Raw genomic sequence first — 22,018 nt, forward strand, 5'->3', positions numbered from 1 at the left:
CAGCCGACCTTCTGATACAGGAAGCAGTGAGGAGTATTAAAACAGTCACCTGTAATAAAGCCAAGGGCGTTATGGTAAACGGCATCCAAGGTTTTAAGAGTATTGGCTGCTGCATTTTGGCAAGTGGTGTCACCATAGTCCCTAACTGGCAGGAAAGTTGACTGTACAATCTGCTTCCTGCTGTTCTTTGAGAGGCAATATTTTTCAAAAAAAAAAAAAAAACTTCAAAAAGCACACATTGTGTTCTGTCTGTCATAGTTCTTAACGCAAGACTCCTGTTCCAGGCCTATTTCAGACAGATTTTGAATGAGTAGGGAATGGTAAACAGCGTCGAATGCCTGGGAAAGGTCTATACTTAAGGCAGCACAATGTTTTTCATGATCTAGGCATTTTAACACCATCATCCGTCATCTTAAACAAGCATAGTGGCTGAAACAGTGCTATGTCCAGGTCTGAAACCAGACTGGTGCATATTTAGAATAGAGTGAGAAGTTTAAAAATATCTTAACTGGGAGTTTACCAGGGATTCTAATACCTGACCTAGGCAAGGTAACTTGGATCTTAACTGGAAGTTTACCAGGGATTCTAATTCCTGACCTAGGCAAGATAACTTGGATCTTAACTGGGAGTTTACCAGGGATTCTAATACCTGACCTAGGCAAGGTAACTTGGATCTTAACTGGAAGTTTACCAGGGATTCTAATACCTGACCTAGGCAAGATAACTTGGATCTTAACTGGGAGTTTACCAGGGATTCTAATACCTGACCTAGGCAAGATAACTTGGATCTTAACTGGGAGTTTACCAGGGATTCTAATACCTGACCTAGGCAAGATAACTTGGATCTTAACTGGGAGTTTACCAGGGATTCTAATACCTGACCTAGGCAAGGTAACTTGGATCTTAACTGGAAGTTTACCAGGGATTCTAATACCTGACCTAGGCAAGATAACTTGGATCTTAACTGGGAGTTTACCAGGGATTCTAATACCTGACCTAGGCAAGGTAACTTGGATCTTAACTGGAAGTTTACCAGGGATTCTAATACCTGACCTAGGCAAGATAACTTGGAGATTGGGCTAAATCAGAAGGATCTCCGCCTTTATGTAGGGGGGAGGACATATGCCGCTTTACAAATCTTACAGATAACTCCAGGTTAAAAGGTGCAGCAATGCGTGGGGCACTGAGCTGTAGTAAGAAGAGGTCACATGAATCAGCCCCTGTGGATTTCTTTACATCGATCGTTAGCAAGGCACTTAATACATCATAGACATCAAATTGTTCAAATAGAAATGTAGTATGTGAGTCTGTTAGAGCAGCATTCCGTACAGTCTGTTCTGAGGTGACTAAAAGACTCCCTCTAGTGGAATGAGATATATTTCCATAGACTATCCTTTCAAACAGGTGGCCAGAAGAAGTAAAATGGTTACTAAAAGCACTACAAATTTCCCGAATTGTCTCGTATGGGACCAGAGGCTTTCAAAACCTGCTGGGGCAACGAGGGGGTGGAGTTTTGTTTCAAAGATTTGACCACTTTCCAGAAGTTGGCTGGATTTTACCACCCCTCTCTGATACACAATTAAAATATATATGTTTCACTTTTCTAACCAGAGATAGACATTTATTTCCCAAATGTCTGAAGGACTGCATCATTCAGTCTATCCTTAGCCCAAGCTACATTTATTCATTGTAATTTCTCAGACAATTCATGGGTGAATCAAGGATTATATTAGTCTTTTATCCTTAAATCCAGTTTATGGTTGATCTGAAGATGTGGTCGAAGGCACCGCACCGCTTGGATGGATGGTATGACGCAATTACGGTGCCTCCGGAACAACATTTTGTTGTGTTATAGCCTGTGTTTGAAATGGGTTACATTTTTTACGTTTTGTCACTGATCTACACACAATAACCCATAATGTCGAAGTGGAGTTCTGTTTTTAGAAATGTTTAGAGATTAGTTAAAAATGAAAAGCTGAAATGTCTTCGGTCAATAAGCAAGCATTCAACCCTTATTTTTGAATTATAACTTTTTTCCCTTTCTCCCCAATTTCGTGATTTCCAATTGGTAGTAACAGTTTTGTCTAGAGGTCGACCGATTATGATTTTTCAACGCTGATACCGATACTGATTATTGGAGGACCAAAAAAAGCTGATACCGATTAATCAGACTTATAAAAAAATATATATATATATATTTATTTATTTATTTGTAATAATGACAATTACAACAATACTGAATGAACACTTATTTTAACTTAATATAATACATCAATAAAATCAATTTAGCCTCAAATAAATAATGAAAAATGTTCAATTTGGTTTACATAATGCAAAAACAAAGTGTTGGAGAAGAAAGTAAATTGCAATATGTGCCATGTAAGAAAGCTAACGTTTAAGTTCCTTGCTCAGAACATGAGAACATATGAAAGCTGGTGGTTCCTTTTAACATGAGTCTTCAATATTCCCAGGTAAGAAGTTTTAGGCTGTAGTTATTATAGGAATTATAGGACTATTTCTCTAGGAGAAATAAGAATTATATGACTATTTATTTTATTCCATATACCTTTGACTATTAGATTTTCTTATCTGCACTTTAGTATTGCCAGTGTAACAGTATAGCTTCCATCCCTCTCCTCGCCCCTACCTGGGCTCGAACCAGGTACACATCGACAGCCACCCTCGAAGCATCATTACCCATCGCTCCACAAAAGCCGCGGCCCTTGCAGAGCAAGGGGAACAACTACTTCAAGGTCTTAGAGCTAGTGACGTCACCGATTGAAACGCTATTAGCGCGCACCCCGCTAGCTAGCTAGCCATTTCACATCGGTTACACCAGCCTAATCTCTGGAGTTGATAGGCTTGAAGTCATAAACAGCTCAATGCTTGAAGCACAGCGAAGAGCTGCTGGCAAACACATGAAAGTGCTGTTTGAATGAATGCTTACGAGCCTGCTGGTGCCTACCATCACTCAGTCAGACTGCTCTATCAAATCATAGACTTAATTATAACATAATAACACACAGAAATACGAGCCTTAGGTCATTAATATGGTCAAATCCGGAAACTATCATTTCGAAAACAAACAAAACGTTTATTCTTTTAGTGAAATATGGAACCGTTCCGTATTTTATCTAACGGGTGGCATCCCTAAGTCTAAATATTGCTTTTACATTGTACAACCTTCAATGTTATGTCATAATTATGTACAATTCTGGCAAATTAATTATGGTCTTTGTTAGGAAGAAATGGTCTTCACACAGTTCGCAACGAGCCAGGCGGCCCGAACTGCTGCATATACCCTGACTCTGTTTGCAGAGAACGCAAGAGAAGGGACACAATTTCCCTAGTTAAATGAAATTCATGTTAGCAGGCAATATTAACTAAATATGCAGGTTTAAATAAATATATACTTGTGTATTGATTTTAAGAAAGGCATTGATGTTTATGGTTAGGTACACATTGGTACAACGACAGTGTTTTTTTCGCGAATGTGCTTGTTAAATCATCACCCGTTTGGCGAAGTAGGCTGTGATTCGATGATAAATTAACAGGCACCGCATCGATTATATGCAACGCAGGACATGCTAGATAAACTAGTAATCTCATCAACCATGTGTAGTTAACTAGTGATTATGTTAAGATTGATTGTTTTTTTGTAAGATAAGTTTAATGCTAGCTAGCATCTTACCTTGGCTTCTTGCTGCACTCGCGTAACAGGTAGTCAGCCTGCCGCACAGGCTCCCCGTGGAGTGCAATGTAAGGCAGGTGGTTAGAGCGTTGGACTAGTAACCGGAAGGTAGCAAGATCGAATCCCCGAGCTGACAAGATAAAAATCTGTCGTTCGGCCCCTGAACAAGGCAGTTAACCCACCATTCCTAGGCCGTCATTGAAAATATGTGTTCTTAACTGACTTGCCTAGTTAAATAAAGGTTCAAAATTGGCAACAATCGGTGTCCAAAAATACAGATTACCGATTGTTATAAAATCTTGAAATCGGCCATTCCGATTAATCGGTCGACCTCTAGTCTTGTCCCATCGCTGCAACTCCCATACGGACTCGGGAGAGGCGAAGGTCGAGAGCCAAGCGTCCTCCGAAACACGACCCTGCCAAGCTGCACTGCTTCTTGACGCACTGCTCCTTACGCTGGAAGCCAGCCGCACCAATGTGTCGGAGGAAACACCATACACCTGGTGACTGTGTCAGCGTGCACTGAGTCCGGCCCGCCACAGGAGTCGCTAGAGCGCGATGGGACAAGGACATCCCTGCCCGGCCAAACCGTCCCCTAACCCGGACGACGCTGGGCCAATTGTGCGCTGTCCCATGGGTCTCCCGGTCCCGGCCGGCTGCGACACAGCCTGGGATTGAACCCGGGTCTGTAGTTTTTTTAAACACATTTTAGGATAAAAAGAAATGGAATAGAACTAAGCACAGGCAAAATCCTAGAGGAAAACTTGGTTCAGTCTGCTTTTCAACAGACACTGGGAGAAAAAAATTCACCTTTCAGCAGCATTGCTAGCTAAAACACAAGGTCAAATATACACAGGAGTTGCTTACCAAGATGTCATTGATTGTTGTTCCTTAGTGGCCTGGGTATGGTTTTGACTTATATTGGTTCGAAAAGCTACGGCAAGACTTGAAAATGTCTGTCTAGCAATGGTATCTTACAAATTGTACAATCCAGGTGTGCAAAGCTCTTAGAGACTTACCCAGAAAGCCTCACAGCTGTAATCACTGACAAAGGTTATTCTATCATGTATTGGAGTTGAATACTTATTTAATCAAACTATATTATGGGCTTTATTTTCCATTCATTTAAAAAAAGGTTTGAATTTTTCATTCACTTTGTTCTATACAATGTTCTGTAGATCGGTGACAAAAACATCTAAATTAAATCAATTTTAATCCCACTTTGCTACAGTTCAAGGCTGCAGGATTTCAGATCAGTGTGTGTGTGTGTGTGTGTGTGTGTGTGTGTGTGTGGTACGTGACGGTAGCAGTATTTATCACACACTGTGCCAGTGACAGACCCTCTCTCCTGCACCGCATAATTAGACCAGATCAGCATGCAAGCCTCCTCAGCCACCACTGTGACATATTGTATATGACTGTGTGTGTATGTGCCTGTATGCTTGCTCATCTACTTGTGTGTGTGCGTAACTATGTGATTGTGTATATGAGAGCCTCCATATCCCAGACTGTCACAGACCGAAGTGACAATGTAGAGATCCACCCCCCCCACACACACACACTCACACACACACCCGATCCCCACCTGCCTACTGAGCACAGCAGTCATAATAGTATGGTTTGTAACTATCAGCACAGCAGTCATAATAGTATGATTTTAGACTAATGCAGAGTGTATTTCTATTTGTTTTTCCTCATTTTGGTGTATATTTATGTGTGTATGGAGTTGTGATGACTGTAGTTTTTAAATGTTACTTGTCAGTCAGTCTATATCTGGTTGTAAGATAAACACGTGGGTTACTGCTAATGAAACAGGTCTGTGTGACTTTTATTAAATCAAATCAAAGTTTATTTGTCACGTGCGCCGAATACAACAGGTGTAGTAGACCTTACAGTAAAATGCTGAATACAACAGGTGTAGTAGACCTTACAGTGAAATGCTGAATACAACAGGTGTAGTAGACCTTACAGTGAAATGCTGAATACAACAGGTGTAGTAGACCTTACAGTGAAATGCTGAATACAACAGGTGTAGTAGACCTTACAGTGAAATGCTGAATACAACAGGTGTAGTAGACCTTACAGTGAAATGCTGAATACAACAGGTGTAGTAGACCTAACAGTGAAATGCTGAATACAACAGGTGTAGTAGACCTTACAGTAAAATGCTGAATACAACAGGTGTAGTAGACCTTACAGTGAAATGCTGAATACAACAGGTGTAGTAGACCTTACAGTGAAATGCTGAATACAACAGGTGTAGTAGACCTTACAGTGAAATGCTGAATACAACAGGTGTAGTAGACCTTACAGTGAAATGCTGAATACAACAGGTGTAGTAGACCTTACAGTGAAATGCTGAATACAACAGGTGTAGTAGACCTTACAGTGAAATGCTGAATACAACAGGTGTAGTAGACCTGAATACAGTGAAATGCTGAATACAACAGGTGTAGTAGACCTTACAGTGAAATGCTGAATACAACAGGTGTAGTAGACCTTACAGTGAAATGCTGAATACAACAGGTGTAGTAGACCTTACAGTGAAATGCTGAATGTAGTAGACTAACAGTGAAATGCTGAATACAACAGGTGTAGTAGACCTTACAGTGAAATGCTGAATATAACAGGTGTAGTAGACCTTACAGTGAAAGTGAAATGCCTAATACAACAGGTGTAGTAGACCTTACAGTGAAATGCTGAATACAACAGGTGTAGTAGACCTTACAGTGAAATGCTGAATACAACAGGTGTAGTAGACCTTACAGTGAAATGCTGAATACAACAGGTGTAGTAGACCTTACAGTGAAATGCTGAATACAACAGGTGTAGTAGACCTTACAGTGAAATGCTGAATACAACAGGTGTAGTAGACCTTACAGTGAAATGCTGAATACAACAGGTGTAGTAGACCTTACAGTGAAATGCTGAATACAACAGGTGTAGTAGACCTTACAGTGAAATGCTGAATACAACAGGTGTAGTAGACCTTACAGTGAAATGCTGAATACAACAGGTGTAGTAGACCTTACAGTGAAATGCCGAATACAACAGGTGTAGTAGACCTTACAGTGAAATGCTGAATACAACAGGTGTAGTAGACCTTACAGTGAAATGCTGAATACAACAGGTGTAGTAGACCTTACAGTAAAATGCTGAATACAACAGGTGTAGTAGACCTTACAGTGAAATGCTGAATACAACAGGTGTAGTAGACCTTACAGTGAAATGCTGAATATAACAGGTGTAGTAGACCTTACAGTGAAATGCCTAATACAACAGGTGTAGTAGACCTTACAGTAAAATGCCGAATACAACAGGTGTAGTAGACCTACAGTGACAGTGAAATGCCTTACAGTGAAATGCTGAATACAACAGGTGTAGTAGACAACAGGTGTAGTAGACCTTACAGTGAAATGCTGAATACAACAGGTGTAGTAGACCTTACAGTGAAATGCTGAATACAACAGGTGTAGTAGACCTTACAGTGAAATGCTGAATACAACAGGTGTAGTAGACCTTACAGTGAAATGCTGAATACAACAGGTGTAGTAGACCTTACAGTGAAATGCTGAATACAACAGGTGTAGTAGACCTTACAGTGAAATGCTGAATACAACAGGTGTAGTAGACCTTACAGTGAAATGCTGAATACAACAGGTGTAGTAGACCTTACAGTGAAATGCTGAATACAACAGGTGTAGTAGACCTTACAGTGAAATGCCTAATACAACAGGTGTAGTAGACCTTACAGTAAAATGCCGAATACAACAGGTGTAGTAGACCTTACAGTGAAATGCTGAATACAACAGGTGTAGTAGACCTTACAGTGAAATGCTGAATAAAACAGGTGTAGTAGACCTTACAGTGAAATGCTTACTTACAGGTTCTAACCAATAGTGCAAAAAAAGGTATTAGGTGAACAATAGGTACGTAAAGAAATAAAAACAGTAAAAATACAGGCTATTATATTGTTCTGTATCGAGTTCTGGGTCCATTAAAAACCCTGACATGAACAATCAAATCAAAATCAAATCAAATGTATTTATATAGCCCTTCGTACATCAGCTGATATCTCAAAGTGCTGTACAGAAACCCAGCCTAAAACCCCAAACAGCAAGCAATGCAGGTGTAGAAGCACGGTGGCTAGGAAAAACTCCCTAGAAAGGCCAAAACCTAGGAAGAAACCTAGAGAGGAACCAGGCTATGTGGGGTGGCCAGTCCTCTTCTGGCTGTGCCGGGTGGAGATTATAACAGAACATGGCCAAGATGTTCAAATGTTCATAAATGACCAGCATGGTCGAATAATAATAAGGCAGAACAGTTGAAACTGGAGTGTGTGTGTACGTGTGTGTTGGGTCTGACATGGAGGTGGAGATGTATATTTTCAAACTGTTTTAGGAGGGAGTAACAACAGGATTGTGGTGTATGTGTGCTGACAACCTGTGTTTCTTCTCTCAGAGAGTGCGTAGCAGGTCGTTGGAGGATGTAGTGATACTAAACGTTGACACCAACACACTAGAGAGTCCCCAGAATGACCTGCAGAACCTGCCCAGTGACGTGGTGAGTAGAGAGAGACACACACACACGTGTACACACACACACGTGTACACACACACACGTGTACACACACACACACACACACACACGTACACACACACGTACACACACGTGTACACACACACACACACGTACACACACACGTACACACACACGTACACACACACGTACACACACACGTATACACACTTCATATGTATTTACTGTATTCTAGTCACATTATATATAATACTGCTGTCCTCACATGTTGTCTTCATGTACTGTCTATACACCTTTATTTATTCATTACTTTTTGGGATTATGTTTGTATTGTTTTGTATTGCTAGTAGTGCTTTTTGATGTCGGTTCGATTATTACAAAAAATAATCACAGATTTCGGTTTAGACAATGCATTATGCATTGTGTGGGTTGAATGGTGTAACAACACAGAATAAAACTATGTATTAAAGTCCCGTGATGGTAGTGACTGCCCCAGTACTGCATCACTTATTAACATTCACATTCACTTTACTTTAATAAAATATTTCAGTTGTTGTGTATATTACGTTTGTTTTATTGTTAATGTTATTTCATTCCAAGTCATCGTCTCATCTTGATAGAGCTGCTGGCTAAGAAAATCACTATTTTATTAGTTGTTCAGAGTAAATAAGGCATACTTTTATGACTGCTGAATACCAACTATCAACAAGATCATGTATTTTCAGGTAGAGATACCTCGTGAAGCAACTGCTCTCTATCCCTCGATCGTTCATTCGTAAAGGCGTAAAAGACAGACCGGACAAGTAGGCACGCAATGGATTATGGTCATTGTAGTTAATGACCAAGTTTTTTTGAGCTAAACTATGTAGCATTTTGGCCTGTTGGAAACTACAACACCCTACTACATCACACAGTTTGGGCTTGATCTGATTCATCACTAGAGAAACTGAGAAAATGTGCCAATTGACCTCATCCCCCAAAAAATATTTACAAAATAAATGGAATAAAAAAAAAATGTAAACCAACGTCAGTCAATTAGTTGTTTAAAAACCTCTCAGAACGAATTGCTAGGTATTATTCCTGCACTGTTGAAGCTACAAACACAACATTTCACTGCACCTGCAATAACACCTTCTAATCTGTGTATCAATAAAGTTTAATTTGATTAACACACACACACACACATGCACAGTATTTTAAAATGGTTCCGATACACACACACCCTCTCGTACATAGGCTTTTAAAATGGTTCCTATACACACACACCCTCCCTCTCTCCGCCCTCTTTCTCTCTCTCATTCACCAACATGTAGTTTATCTTCTTATAGAAACATTCTCACATACACCCTTCCTTCCTCACCCTCCGGTCATTAGTGGCTCTAGTGGGGAATCCTGTGACACACACACACACACACACACACATACACACACACACACACACTAGGCCCAGAAGATGCCAGTATTACAATACTCGTTAGTATCGTGGCAAGGAAACAAAACACAAAGCTGATTTAATTTCTTTAGGAAAACCGCCTTAATGTTGGAATCAAACGTCATCATGTTGTCATCCAGTGTCATATTCATTTATTTTCCAAGCTATAGCACACAATATGTTACATACAGCAGGATTATACAGGACCAAAAGTGTTGAGGCTGCGTCGCGTTTTCATTTCAAAATATTCCGACGAGACACGCACACGCACACACACACACACTGAAAGTCGGGCAGCCATCAGTCATTAGCCGTCAGATCTGTGGAAACATCTCTCCCTCTATTTTAATCATTATTCCTCAAAGACTGCTTTTCTGCCTGCCCAGTGCCACGTCTCGGCCCAGTGGCACGTCTCCGGGAAACGACAGAGCGAAAAAGACTGTGGGTTTGAAATGGAGGTAGAGAGGGATGAGGGATAGGAGGAGAGACTGGGGGTTTGTGAGAGGGAGAGGGAAGCAGAGGGAGGGAGCAAGTGAGACCGAGAATAAGGGGGCCAATTACCAGTGGTGCCTCAGTAGCCACCTGCCAGCTCCCTCTCTTTAATTAATGTAGCGCTGACACTGGTCCGAGCAACAGGAAACCAGGGTCACACACGCGCGCCTGTCATCCCTCCGTTTGAATCACACAGGAGGCTGTTTGTTTCTTTCCTCTCTTGGGGGGATTTAATACTCCTCTTGAGGCAGTGTACCTATACCTACAGTACGACCGCCTCTCTGACTGTGCAGCAGCCCGCCTCTCTCTGTCTTTGTCTCTCTGTCTCTCTGTCTCTCTCTCTGTCTCTCTCTCTCTCTGTCTCTCTCTCTCTCTCCCTCTGTGTCTCTCTGTCTCTCTGTCTCTCTCTGTCTCTCTGTCTCTCTCTCACTCTCTCTGTGTGGCCAGGGACTCCACTCCTAAATTAAACAGCAAACTGAGTTTGTCACAAAAGGGAGCTGGCTCTTTTGAATCTGACAGGCAACAGAGAAAACCCTTTGTGTTTGTCATCTGCTAAATGAAGTGGTGGCTCAGAGCTCGCCATTTCCCTACGACTAATCACAGAACACACTCACGGCGAATCACCTGAAACGAGACCTGTCCCCTATTACACCATAGTGCTTTCACATATTTACTTCGGCTAATTATCCCTCTCTTTCTCCTGCTATCTTATCGCTAGGGGTGAGGTAGATGAATCAGGAAAATAGCAGGTATTAATTGTGGGGAATTCCTGGCCCCTTGTTAGTTTTCTTGTTAGTTAGAAGGATGTGTCACATGGCATCTGATATTTGTGTTTACATACGGTGAGATTGGTTGAGAGGCATTGCTCAGTTCTTCAGATCCCACTGCAGATTGGTTGAGAGGCATTGCTCAGTTCTTCAGAACTCACTGCAGATTGGTTGAGAGGCATTGCTCAGTTCTTCAGAACCCACTGCAGATTGGTTGAGAGGCATTGCTCAGTTCTTCAGAACCCACAGCAGGGGAACAGAAGCCTTAATTAAAACGGTCACTTTTAATCTCACAATAACAAACTGTTCACTGACTGCTTGATATTGACTTTATAGAACTGTCATTATGACTTAGGACAGATAGAATTATAATAGACAAACTTCAAAATTAAATCAAATCAAACTTTATTTGTCACATGCATGAATACAACAGGTAGACCTTAGTGTGAAAGGCTTACTTACAAGCCCTTAACCAACAGTGCAGTTCAAGAAAGAGTTAAGAAAATATTTACCAAATGAACTAAAGTAAAAATGAACTCAATAAAATAACAATAACGAGGCTATATACAGGGGGTACCGTTCCAGGTCATTTGTACATGTAGGTACGGTGATGGGTACAGGTCAGTCCAGGTCATTTGAACATGTTGGTAGGGGTGATGGGTACAGGTCAGTCCAGGTCATTTGTACATGTTGGTAGGGGTGATGGGTACAGGTCAGTCCAGGTCATTTGTACATGTTGGTAGGGGTGATGGGTACAGGTCAGTCCAGGTCATTTGTACATGTAGGTAGGGTGACGGGTACAGGTCAGTCCAGGTCATTTGTACATGTTGGTATGGTGACGGGTACAGGTCAGTCCAGGTCATTTGTACATGTAGGTAGGGTGATGGGTACTGGTCCAGGTCATTTGTACATGTAGGTAGGGTGATGGGTACAGGTCAGTCCAGGTCATTTGTACATGTAGGTAGGGTGATGGGTACAGGTCAGTCCAGGTCATTTGTACATGTAGGTAGGGTGATGGGTACTGGTCAGTCCAGGTCATTTGTACATGTTGGTAGGGTGATGGGTACTGGTCAGTCCAGGTCATTTGTACATGTTGGTAGGGGTGATGGGTACTGGTCAGTCCAGGTCATTTGTACATGTAGGTAGGGTGATGGGTACTGGTCAGTCCAGGTCATTTGTACATGTTGGTAGGGTGATGGGTACAGGTCAGTCCAGGTCATTTGTACATGTTGGTAGGGTGATGGGTACAGGTCAGTCCAGGTCATTTGTACATGTAGGTAGGGTGATGGGTACTGGTCAGTCCAGGTCATTTGTACATGTTGGTAGGGTGATGGGTACAGGTCAGTCCAGGTCATTTGTACATGTTGGTAGGGTGATGGGTACAGGTCAGTCCAGGTCATTTGTACATGTTGGTAGGGTGATGGGTACTGGTCAGTCCAGGTCATTTGTACATGTTGGTAGGGTGATGGGTACTGGTCAGTCCAGGTCATTTGTACATGTTGGTAGGGTGATGGGTACTGGTCAGTCCAGGTCATTTGTACATGTTGGTAGGGTGATGGGTACTGGAAATACCAGGTCATTTGTACATGTTGGTAGGGTGATGGGTAAACTATCAACAGCAGTTCATTTGTAACATTTAGAAGGAGTGATGGAAATTACATTAGCCAGGTTTCCATCCATTTGGTAGAAGAAAGGGACATTGCATTAGTTAGTGTTTCCATCCATTTTGAGAAGAATGTCCTGAGAAATACATTAGGGCTTGGCACTGTTTGAGGACAACGTTAAACCTATCAACAGCAGTTCACTGTAAGCATTTAGAAGGAGAATGTAGAGAAATTACATTAGCTAGGTTTCCATTCATTTAGAAGGAGAATGTAGAGAAATTACATTAGCTAGGTTTCCATACATTTAGAAGAAGAATGTAGAGAAATTATATTAGCTAGGTTTCCATTCATTTAGGAGAAGAATGTAGAGCAATTATATTAGCTAGGTTTCCATTCATTTAGGAGAAGAATGTAGAGACATTACATTAGCTAGGTTTCCATCCATTTAGGAGAAGAATGTAGAGACATTACATTAGCTAGGTTTCCATCCATTTAGGAGAAGAATGTAGAGACATTACATTAGCTAGGTTTCCATCCATTTAGGAGAAGAATGTAGAGACATTACATTGGCTAGGTTTCCATCCATTTAGGAGAAGAATGTAGAGACATTACATTAGCTAGGTTTCCATCCATTTAGCGACAGAGTATCATGCGAATATTCCAAAATCTGCATAAAGAAAATAAACTTGTTGAGGATAAATAGAGACTTGTTGCGGATAAATAGAGACTTGTTGCGGATAAATAGAGACTTGTTGCGGATAAATAGAGACTTGTTGAGGATAAATAGAGACTTGTTGCGGATAAATAGAGACTTGTTGCGGATAAATAGAGACTTGTTGAGGATAAATAGAGACTTGTTGCGGATAAATAGAGACTTGTTGCGGATAAATAGAGACTTGTTGAGGATAAATAGAGACTTGTTGAGGATAAATAGAGACTTGTTGAGGATAAATAGAGACTTGTTGAGGATAAATAGAGACTTGTTGCGGATAAATAGAGACTTGTTGAGGATAAATAGAGACTTGTTGAGGATAAATAGAGACTTGTTGAGGATAAATAGAGACTTGTTGAGGATAAATAGAGACTTGTTGAGGATAAATAGAGACTTGTTGAGGATAAATAGAGACTTGTTGCGGATAAATAGAGACTTGTTGAGGATAAATAGAGACTTGTTGAGGATAAATAGAGACTTGTTGAGGATAAATAGAGACTTGTTGAGGATAAATAGAGACTTGTTGAGGATAAATAGACTTGTTGAGGATAAATAGAGACTTGTTGAGGATAAATAGAGACTTGTTGAGGATAAATAGAGACTTGTTGAGGATAAATATCAGTGCGTGATGACAGTGCGTGATGACAGTGCGTGATGACAGTGCGTGATGACAGTGCATGATGACAGTGCGTGATGACAGTGCACATAAAATGTACACTTTTTTTTAAAACTTACGTTTTCATGTGTGGAATAAAAATGTGTTTCCATCGCATTTTCAAGTCCACCGATTAGTTTTGTCACAAAAAATATGATTGTGTTAAATAGCAAATGTTCCCTACTCTGGCCAACAGCTTGTAAATACAGTGTGGGTAGACTCGTCTACATACTGAGATTACTATGGATAAGAGGGAGAATATTTTTATTTGTTAAATGGCAATCAAGCATCGATTGATTCATGTCACCAGAATAAGACACTCAATATTTATTAGAAGCATCAAGCTCATCACTGTACACTTTCACCACCCTGTGAAGTTCATCATAACTTGTTTAGTCTGTAGCCTAATAAACTGCCTGGTTTCCTGAGTCCTAGTGGGAGCATCACACATCATATTATCGCGTGACTCCAAGCTTACTTCCATATGATGGTTGTTATATCAATATTTGCGTTTCCACCACCATTTCTCGCATAATTAATTTTACTGACACAAAAAGATCCCACCATGTCGCACAAACAAATTATCTGTCTGCATTATTATAAAATTGTACTGAAACGCCCTGTTTCCATCACAGGTGTCGTGATTTATTTTTATAAGGTATGACTTTCCTGGCAGAAATAAACGTGGTTTGTGGTACTAAATATGACTTATCAGGGGTAGACGGCTTAAGTTGACTTAATAACCTTCATCTCCTTTCACCTCAGCCTTATCTAGGATTCAGATAGGGAGAGTTTTCTATTTATCCCTATTCAGAAAGTTCAACGCCTCTCCATCCATAAAAACCAAGCATAATAAAATAGAGCCAGGGGCCAACCTTGTTTGGGGGGGGGGTGTTTCAAGTAAAGAAAGAAAGCAGTTCTCTCTGATATTGATTGAAGCCGAACTCTTGCTTTGGAGTATGTATGTACCTAATTGCGGCTGCGGAGAGACTACGTGCATATGGCGTCCATTACGGCTCCAGCTGACCACTGGCCCGGCTCTGGAGGGGTCAGGGGTCACAGACTTCCTTAGTTACTCGGCCCACTCCCAGACAGGGCCCCTCCGCTGCCCCCTCTGCTGCCCAGCCCTTAATGGCTTTTTCCCTCAATTTCACACATAATATTTCAGATTTATTGACTATTAGAAATGCTACCTCGCCAGTAGCGCTTCCGCTTGGTGGACAAAGCGAAAGATTTACAAATAGAGAGAATAATTGGTAAAAGGGTGAAAAAAGGATGTGTGTAATCTTCTGAGAATGATTTCTGCAGTGTTTGTATTGGAGACGTAAGAGGAGACAGAGTTGAAGGTCCTGGGCTAATTGTTTTTCTTCTAAATGTGTCCTGCTACGCACACTGGGAATGTTCACTTCTGACGGTGCTAGTAAATATACTATTTCACATAAGTCATTTAAAAAAATAATAAAGTTTGACTTGTGATTTTTTTAAATAAGTCTATTCCTATTGATTATTTTGGTTGAATTAAATGAACTTTTGATTAAATAAAAATATGACGGACAAATGTTACTGAACAAAACATTAAACATTTGCATCAATGCCTCATTTTTCTTGTTGAGTATTGAAATTGAATGAAAATATCATGCAGCTGATATAACAATGTACTCTGACTTTCCTAGCCATAATCTGGGTTATATAATGTAGTATAATGTTAAATAGTTATTTTATTATTTGACTTTCCTAGCCATAATCTGGGTTATATAATGTAGTATAATGTTAAATAGTTATTTTATTATTTGACTTTCCTAGCCATAATCTGGGTTATATAATGTAGTATAATGTTAAATAGTTATTTTATTATTTGACTTTCCTAGCCATAATCTGGGTTATATAATGTAGTATAATGTTAAATAGTTATTTTATTATTTGACTTTCCTAGCCATAATCTGGGTTATATAATGTAGTATAATGTTAAATAGTTATTTTATTATTTGACTTTCCTAGCCATAATCTGGGTTATATAATGTAGTATAATGTTAAATAGTTATTTTATTATTTGACTTTCCTAGCCATAATCTGGGTTATATAATGTAGTATAATGTTAAATAGTTATTTTATTATTTGACTTTCCTAGCCATAATCTGGGTTATATAATGTAGTATAATGTTAAATAGTTATTTTATTATTTGACTTTCCTAGCCATAATCTGGGTTATATAATGTAGTATAATGTTAAATAGTTATTTTATTATTTGACTTTCCTAGCCATAATCTGGGTTATATAATGTAGTATAATGTTAAATAGTTATTTTATTATTTGACTTTCCTAGCCATAATCTGGGTTATATAATGTAGTATAATGTTAAATAGTTATTTTATTATTTGACTTTCCTAGCCATAATCTGGGTTATTGTCTGGATATTAAGCACATTTATAGAAGGAAATAAATCATTTTTATAATGTAGGTTAATGTTAAATAGTTATTTTATTATTTGTTGAAGAAAAAACTATTTGGTCTTAATATGTGTTCATTAGTGCCATTGATTCGAGTTAAATGGTGTATTTCTGTTAATTTGTGGCGATGGTCTGAAAAGGTTTGTAGGTTCTTACGCTGAGGAAAGTTTCAGACACTCTTCTACAGATGCTACTAATATAGGACTCTGAGTTCTCTGTGCGTTTTATTAAAACCACTGTGCTGTTCTGAAGATCAACGTGCTTTCATTATTTATTGTGTTTATATCCTTTTTCAGACTTCTCCTACAGTGTGTTATACAGACACGCTATTAATTGGGGTGTAGTGTGGTTGTTTACCCTGCTAGTCATTAAAAGTATCCGAGAATAGCAAATTAGGCAGACATTAATTCCGAAGACAGACAATGTTTGAATGAATCCCATTTTTATTTGATCCCCTAGATTTCATATCAAAAACTAGAGGATTTAAAAATAAATAAATAATAAAATAAAGTGTTTTTCTTTTAGTGTGTTTTACACATTTGAGGGAGGATTTGAGAGCGTGTTCCTTTCCAGACGCAACTCTTTCAGATCGCAGTGTGATTCCCTCTGTTCTCTTTCCCCGCTCGCTGCTTTGTTGACACACTGTTCCTTACACTTCTACCATTCCTATATTTGATTGTCTGTGTTCCCAATCAAGGTGGGAAGTTTACCCAGTGCACACCTCCTTGTTGTATTTTAAGACTGCGGTTGGAAGTTAACAAATGAAGTAGAGGGAGAGCGAGAGGGTGTGTGTGTGTGTGTGTGTTCAAAGATCACGTGGCACTGTTAATCAAACCCCACAGCTTTAATTGGAAGTTCAGCCTCCGACATTCACAGAAAACAACATCATCGGCAGCCAACGTTGCTACACACACACACACACACACACACACACACACACACACACCTCTCTCCCTCTACTTCATTTGTTAACTTCCAACACACACACTCACCCAGACAGAGCAATGTACTCTCCTGTCTCACTAACAGTCACACCGAGTCCTGTAGACGGTGAAGGATCATCACTCAACACGCCACCCTGACATGTAAATCAGGAGAAAGATTTCTCTACTTACATGTTTCTGCTTCGTCCACAATAAGCCACAGCTGTCTATACTCTGAAGACAGAGGAGGGCCAGGTGTGTGTGTTTCACCTCCAGCAACCCATTCCCACTGTGAAACAGCTGCATCACTTCCCTACCTATAAGCCAACTGCCTCTGTGATTGGCTTGTACAGTAAGAGCAGTACTGTACTGGGCTGCTCTTATTAACAAAGCCTAATGAACATGATGAGTTAAAAAAGGAAGGTTATCGCCAGGTAACCATTTTTATTACGATCTGATGATGAATCATGCATCTTATTTGTCATTTGTGCCCTTCTCCCTCCCTCCCTCAATCTGGAGCTGTCGCTCTCTCTCTGTCGGTCTCTCTGTGTTGGTGCTCTGGTCCTCTCTGTGTTACTCCCAGGGAGGACATGTCGGTCTCTCTGTATTAGACCCAGGGAGGACATGTTGGTCTCTCTGTATTAGACTCAGGGAGGACATGTTGGTCTCTCTGTATTAGACCCAGGGAGGACATGTCGGTCTCTCTGTATTAGTCCCAGGGAGGACATGTTGGTCTCTCTGTATTAGTCCCAGGGAGGACATGTTGGTCTCTCTGTGTTGGTGCTCTGGTCTTCTCTGTACTAGACCCAGGGAGGACATGTTGGTCTCTCTGTATTAGTCCCAGGGAGGACATGTTGGTCTCTCTGTGTTGGTGCTCTGGTCTTCTCTGTACTAGACCCAGGGAGGACATGTTGGTCTCTCTGTGTTGGTGCTCTGGTCTTCTCTGTACTAGACCCAGGGAGGACATGTTGGTCTCTCTGTGTTGGTGCTCTGGTCTTCTCTGTACTAGACCCAGGGAGGACATGTTGGTCTCTCTGTGTTGGTGCTCTGGTCTTCTCTGTACTAGACCCAGGGAGGACATGTTGGTCTCTCTGTGTTGGTGCTCTGGTCTTCTCTGTACTAGTCCCAGGGAGGACATGTTGGTCTCTCTGTATTAGTCCCAGGGAGGACATGTTGGTCTCTCTGTGTTGGTGCTCTGGTCTTCTCTGTACTAGTCCCAGGGAGGACATGTTGGTCTCTCTGTATTAGTCCCAGGGAGGACATGTTGGTCTCTCTGTGTTGGTGCTCTGGTCTTCTCTGTACTAGTCCCAGGGAGGACATGTTGGTCTCTCTGTGTTGGTGCTCTGGTCTTCTCTGTACTAGACCCAGGGAGGACATGTTGGTCTCTCTGTGTTGGTGCTCTGGTCTTCTCTGTACTAGACCCAGGGAGGACATGTTGGTCTCTCTGTGTTGGTGCTCTGGTCTTCTCTGTACTAGACCCAGGGAGGACATGTTGGTCTCTCTGTGTTGGTGCTCTGGTCTTCTCTGTACTAGACCCAGGGAGGACATGTTGGTCTCTCTGTGTTGGTGCTCTGGTCTTCTCTGTACTAGACCCAGGGGGGACATTTAGATATGTTTAATTATGTATGCAAAACTCCCAGCTCATCCTGGAGCCCTCTATACAGGGTCAGCCTGACAAAGTAGCCCCACTCCAGGGAGTAGCATCCACCATGAGATATCCCTATTAGTTCAAATGAAAACACACACACACGGGAACACATGAAAGCACACACACACACACACACACACGAATGCATAATGACACACAAAATCATCTGTTTGATGTGCTTATTTCACTGCAGGTAGTAAAATGCCGATGGATCTATATTCCTGCTCATTATGGGCTGTAGGTATCAGAGGCTTTGTTTGTTCTCCCGTGGGAGTTCTAGCTACACATCTCAGCAGCAACAGGAACCATGCTTGATATTAAAACCTACCCTCTCAGTCCTCTCATCTTAAATCAGAGGTTGAGACTGATGGCTTTGGAAGTCATTGGTTTGCTTTGCAACTAGAGAAAACGGGTAATTAAAATAAAGATTATGGATAGAAATATACAAGCAGTTTGTAGTCCGTTTGTCTTGAATGATGTTATTTTGGTTCCGTTTTATTACACCGGTTAAATAGAGTTCAGCACCCTTAAGAATAGTTTTATATTGAGTATTGTGTGTCAGATATTCTTTTTTTAAATTTAAAGTTTGAAATATGAACAAGGTGTGTGTGTGTGTGTGTGTGTGTGTGTGTGTGTGTGTGTGTGTGTGTGTGTGTGTGTGTGTGTTGTGTGTACACGTCCTTGTGCGTGAGTATATATGTGTACAATTCGGGCTGCAGCACATCAAAAGAAAGCTGGAAATTTTCATAACTATTTCTTTTTTCTTTGTAGTTCTTTAATTGCGTCCCCACGGCCTCCTTTCCCTGGACAGAATCTTAACAAAACATTATTTTTGTTTTAGAAGAGAAATCTCAACTTTCTACCGCAGCAGCAGTATCAGGGTCATGATTTGGGGAGTTTTATATGCTCTGGTGCTAATTTTGTAGGGTGTGATTGATTTGAAAAATAGTTTCAGAGTTTGGAGCATTAATTCTTGCTGTCATCATTAATTGTGTATATACATTTTATATAATTATCGTAAAGATTATTTTCTGTGTTGAATTACTGCTGGGGTTTCGCTCCTCTATCCACTCCAATCACTGCTGTCTAGTTTTAATGCTTCATTATATTTCAGCCAAACACCTACTTTTGTTATACATTTCTTTACACACGTTTAGCCTGTCAAAATGCTGCTGGGTTTTAGCCTGTTAAAAGGCCAGCGAGGGTTTTAGCCTGTTAAAAGGCCAGGGAGGGTTTTAGCCTGTCAAAATGCTGCTGGATTTTAGCCTGTCAAATGGCCAGGGAGGGGTTTAGCCTGTCAAATGGCCAGGGAGGGGTTTAGCCTGTCAAATGGCCAGGGAGGGTTTTAGCCTGTCAAAAGGCCAGGGAGAGTTTTAGCCTGTCAAAATGCTGCTGGGTTTTAGCCTGTCAAATGGCTGCTGGGTTTTAGCCTGTCAAAAGGCCAGGGAGGGTTTTAGCCTGTCAAAATGCTGCTGGGTTTTAGCCTGTCAAAATGCTGCTGGGTTTTAGCCTGTCAAATGGCTGCTGGGTTTTAGCCTGTCAAATGGCTGCTGGGTTTTAGCCTGTCAAATGGCCAGGGAGGGTTTTAGCCTGTCAAATGGCTGCTGGGTTTTAGCCTGTCAAAATGCTGCTGGGTTTTAGCCTGTCAAATGGCTGCTGGGTTTTAGCCTGTCAAATGGCTGCTGGGTTTTAGCCTGTCAAATGGCTGCTGGGTTTTAGCCTGTCAAAATGCTGCTGGGTTTTAGCCTGTCAAATGGCTGCTGGGTTTTAGCCTGTCAAATGGCTGCTGGGTTTTAGCCTGTCAAATGGCCAGGGAGGTTTTTAGCCTGTCAAAAGGCCAGGGAGAGTTTTAGCCTGTCAAATGGCTGCTGGGTTTTAGCCTGTCAAATGGCCAGGGAGGGTTTTAGCCTGTCAAATGGCTGCCGGGTTTTAACCTGTCAAATGGCCAGGGAGGGGTTTAGCCTGTCAAATGGCCAGGGAGGGTTTTAGCCTGTCAAAAGGCCAGGGAGAGTTTTAGCCTGTCAAAAGGCCAGGGAGGGTTTTAGCCTGTCAAAATGCTGCTGGGTTTTAGCCTGTCAAATGGCTGCTGGGTTTTAGCCTGTCAAAATGCTGCTGGGTTTTAGCCTGTCAAAATGCTGCTGGGTTTTAGCCTGTCAAATGGCCAGGGAGGGTTTTAGCCTGTCAAATGGCTGCTGGGTTTTAGCCTGTCAAATGGCCAGGGAGGGTTTTAGCCTGTCAAAAGGCCAGGGAGGGGTTTAGCCTGTCAAATGGCTGCTGGGTTTTAGCCTGTCAAATGGCTGCTGGGTTTTAGCCTGTCAAATTGCCAGGGAGGGTTTTAGCCTGTCAAAAGGCCAGGGAGGGTTTTAGCCTGTCAAATGGCTGCTGGGTTTTAGCCTGTCAAATGGCCAGGGAGGGTTTTAGCCTGTCAAAAGGCCAGGGAGGGTTTTATCCTGTCAAATGGTCAGGGAGGGTTTTAGCCTGTCAAAAGGCCAGGGAGGGTTTTAGCCTGTCAAAAGGCCAGGGAGGGTTTTAGCCTGTCAAATGGCCTGGGAGGGTTTTAGCCTGTCAAAAGGCCAGGGAGGGTTTTAGCCTGTCAAAAGGCCAGGGAGGGTTTTAGCCTGTCAAATGGCCAGGGAGGGTTTTAGCCTGTCAAATGGCCAGGGAGGGTTTTAGCCTGTCAAAATGCTGCTGGGTTTTAGCCTGTCAAATGGCTGCTGGGTTTTAGCCTGTCAAAAGGCCAGGGAGGGTTTTAGCCTGTCAAAATGCTGCTGGGTTTTAGCCTGTCAAAATGCTGCTGGGTTTTAGCCTGTCAAATGGCTGCTGGGTTTTAGCCTGTCAAATGGCTGCTGGGTTTTAGCCTGTCAAATGGCCAGGGAGGGTTTTAGCCTGTCAAATGGCTGCTGGGTTTTAGCCTGTCAAAATGCTGCTGGGTTTTAGCCTGTCAAATGGCTGCTGGGTTTTAGCCTGTCAAATGGCTGCTGGGTTTTAGCCTGTCAAATGGCTGCTGGGTTTTAGCCTGTCAAAATGCTGCTGGGTTTTAGCCTGTCAAATGGCTGCTGGGTTTTAGCCTGTCAAATGGCTGCTGGGTTTTAGCCTGTCAAATGGCCA

The 22,018-nt window shown here is 41.5% G+C and overlaps 1 protein-coding gene across 1 annotated transcript in view; it reads left to right on the forward strand.

Moving 5' to 3' along the window:
- The window catches only part of LOC115125399 (DENN domain-containing protein 1B-like), a 259,940-nt gene that overhangs the window by 121,405 nt on the left and 116,517 nt on the right, over positions 1–22,018 (forward strand). The window contains exon 13 of the mRNA XM_065009257.1: positions 8,153–8,254. Within this exon, the coding sequence (XP_064865329.1) occupies positions 8,153–8,254 (102 nt within the window). The remainder of the gene's footprint in view (positions 1–8,152; positions 8,255–22,018) is intronic.

Source organism: Oncorhynchus nerka, linkage group LG24 (assembly GCF_034236695.1).
Source record: "Oncorhynchus nerka isolate Pitt River linkage group LG24, Oner_Uvic_2.0, whole genome shotgun sequence".
NCBI lineage: Eukaryota > Metazoa > Chordata > Actinopteri > Salmoniformes > Salmonidae > Oncorhynchus > Oncorhynchus nerka.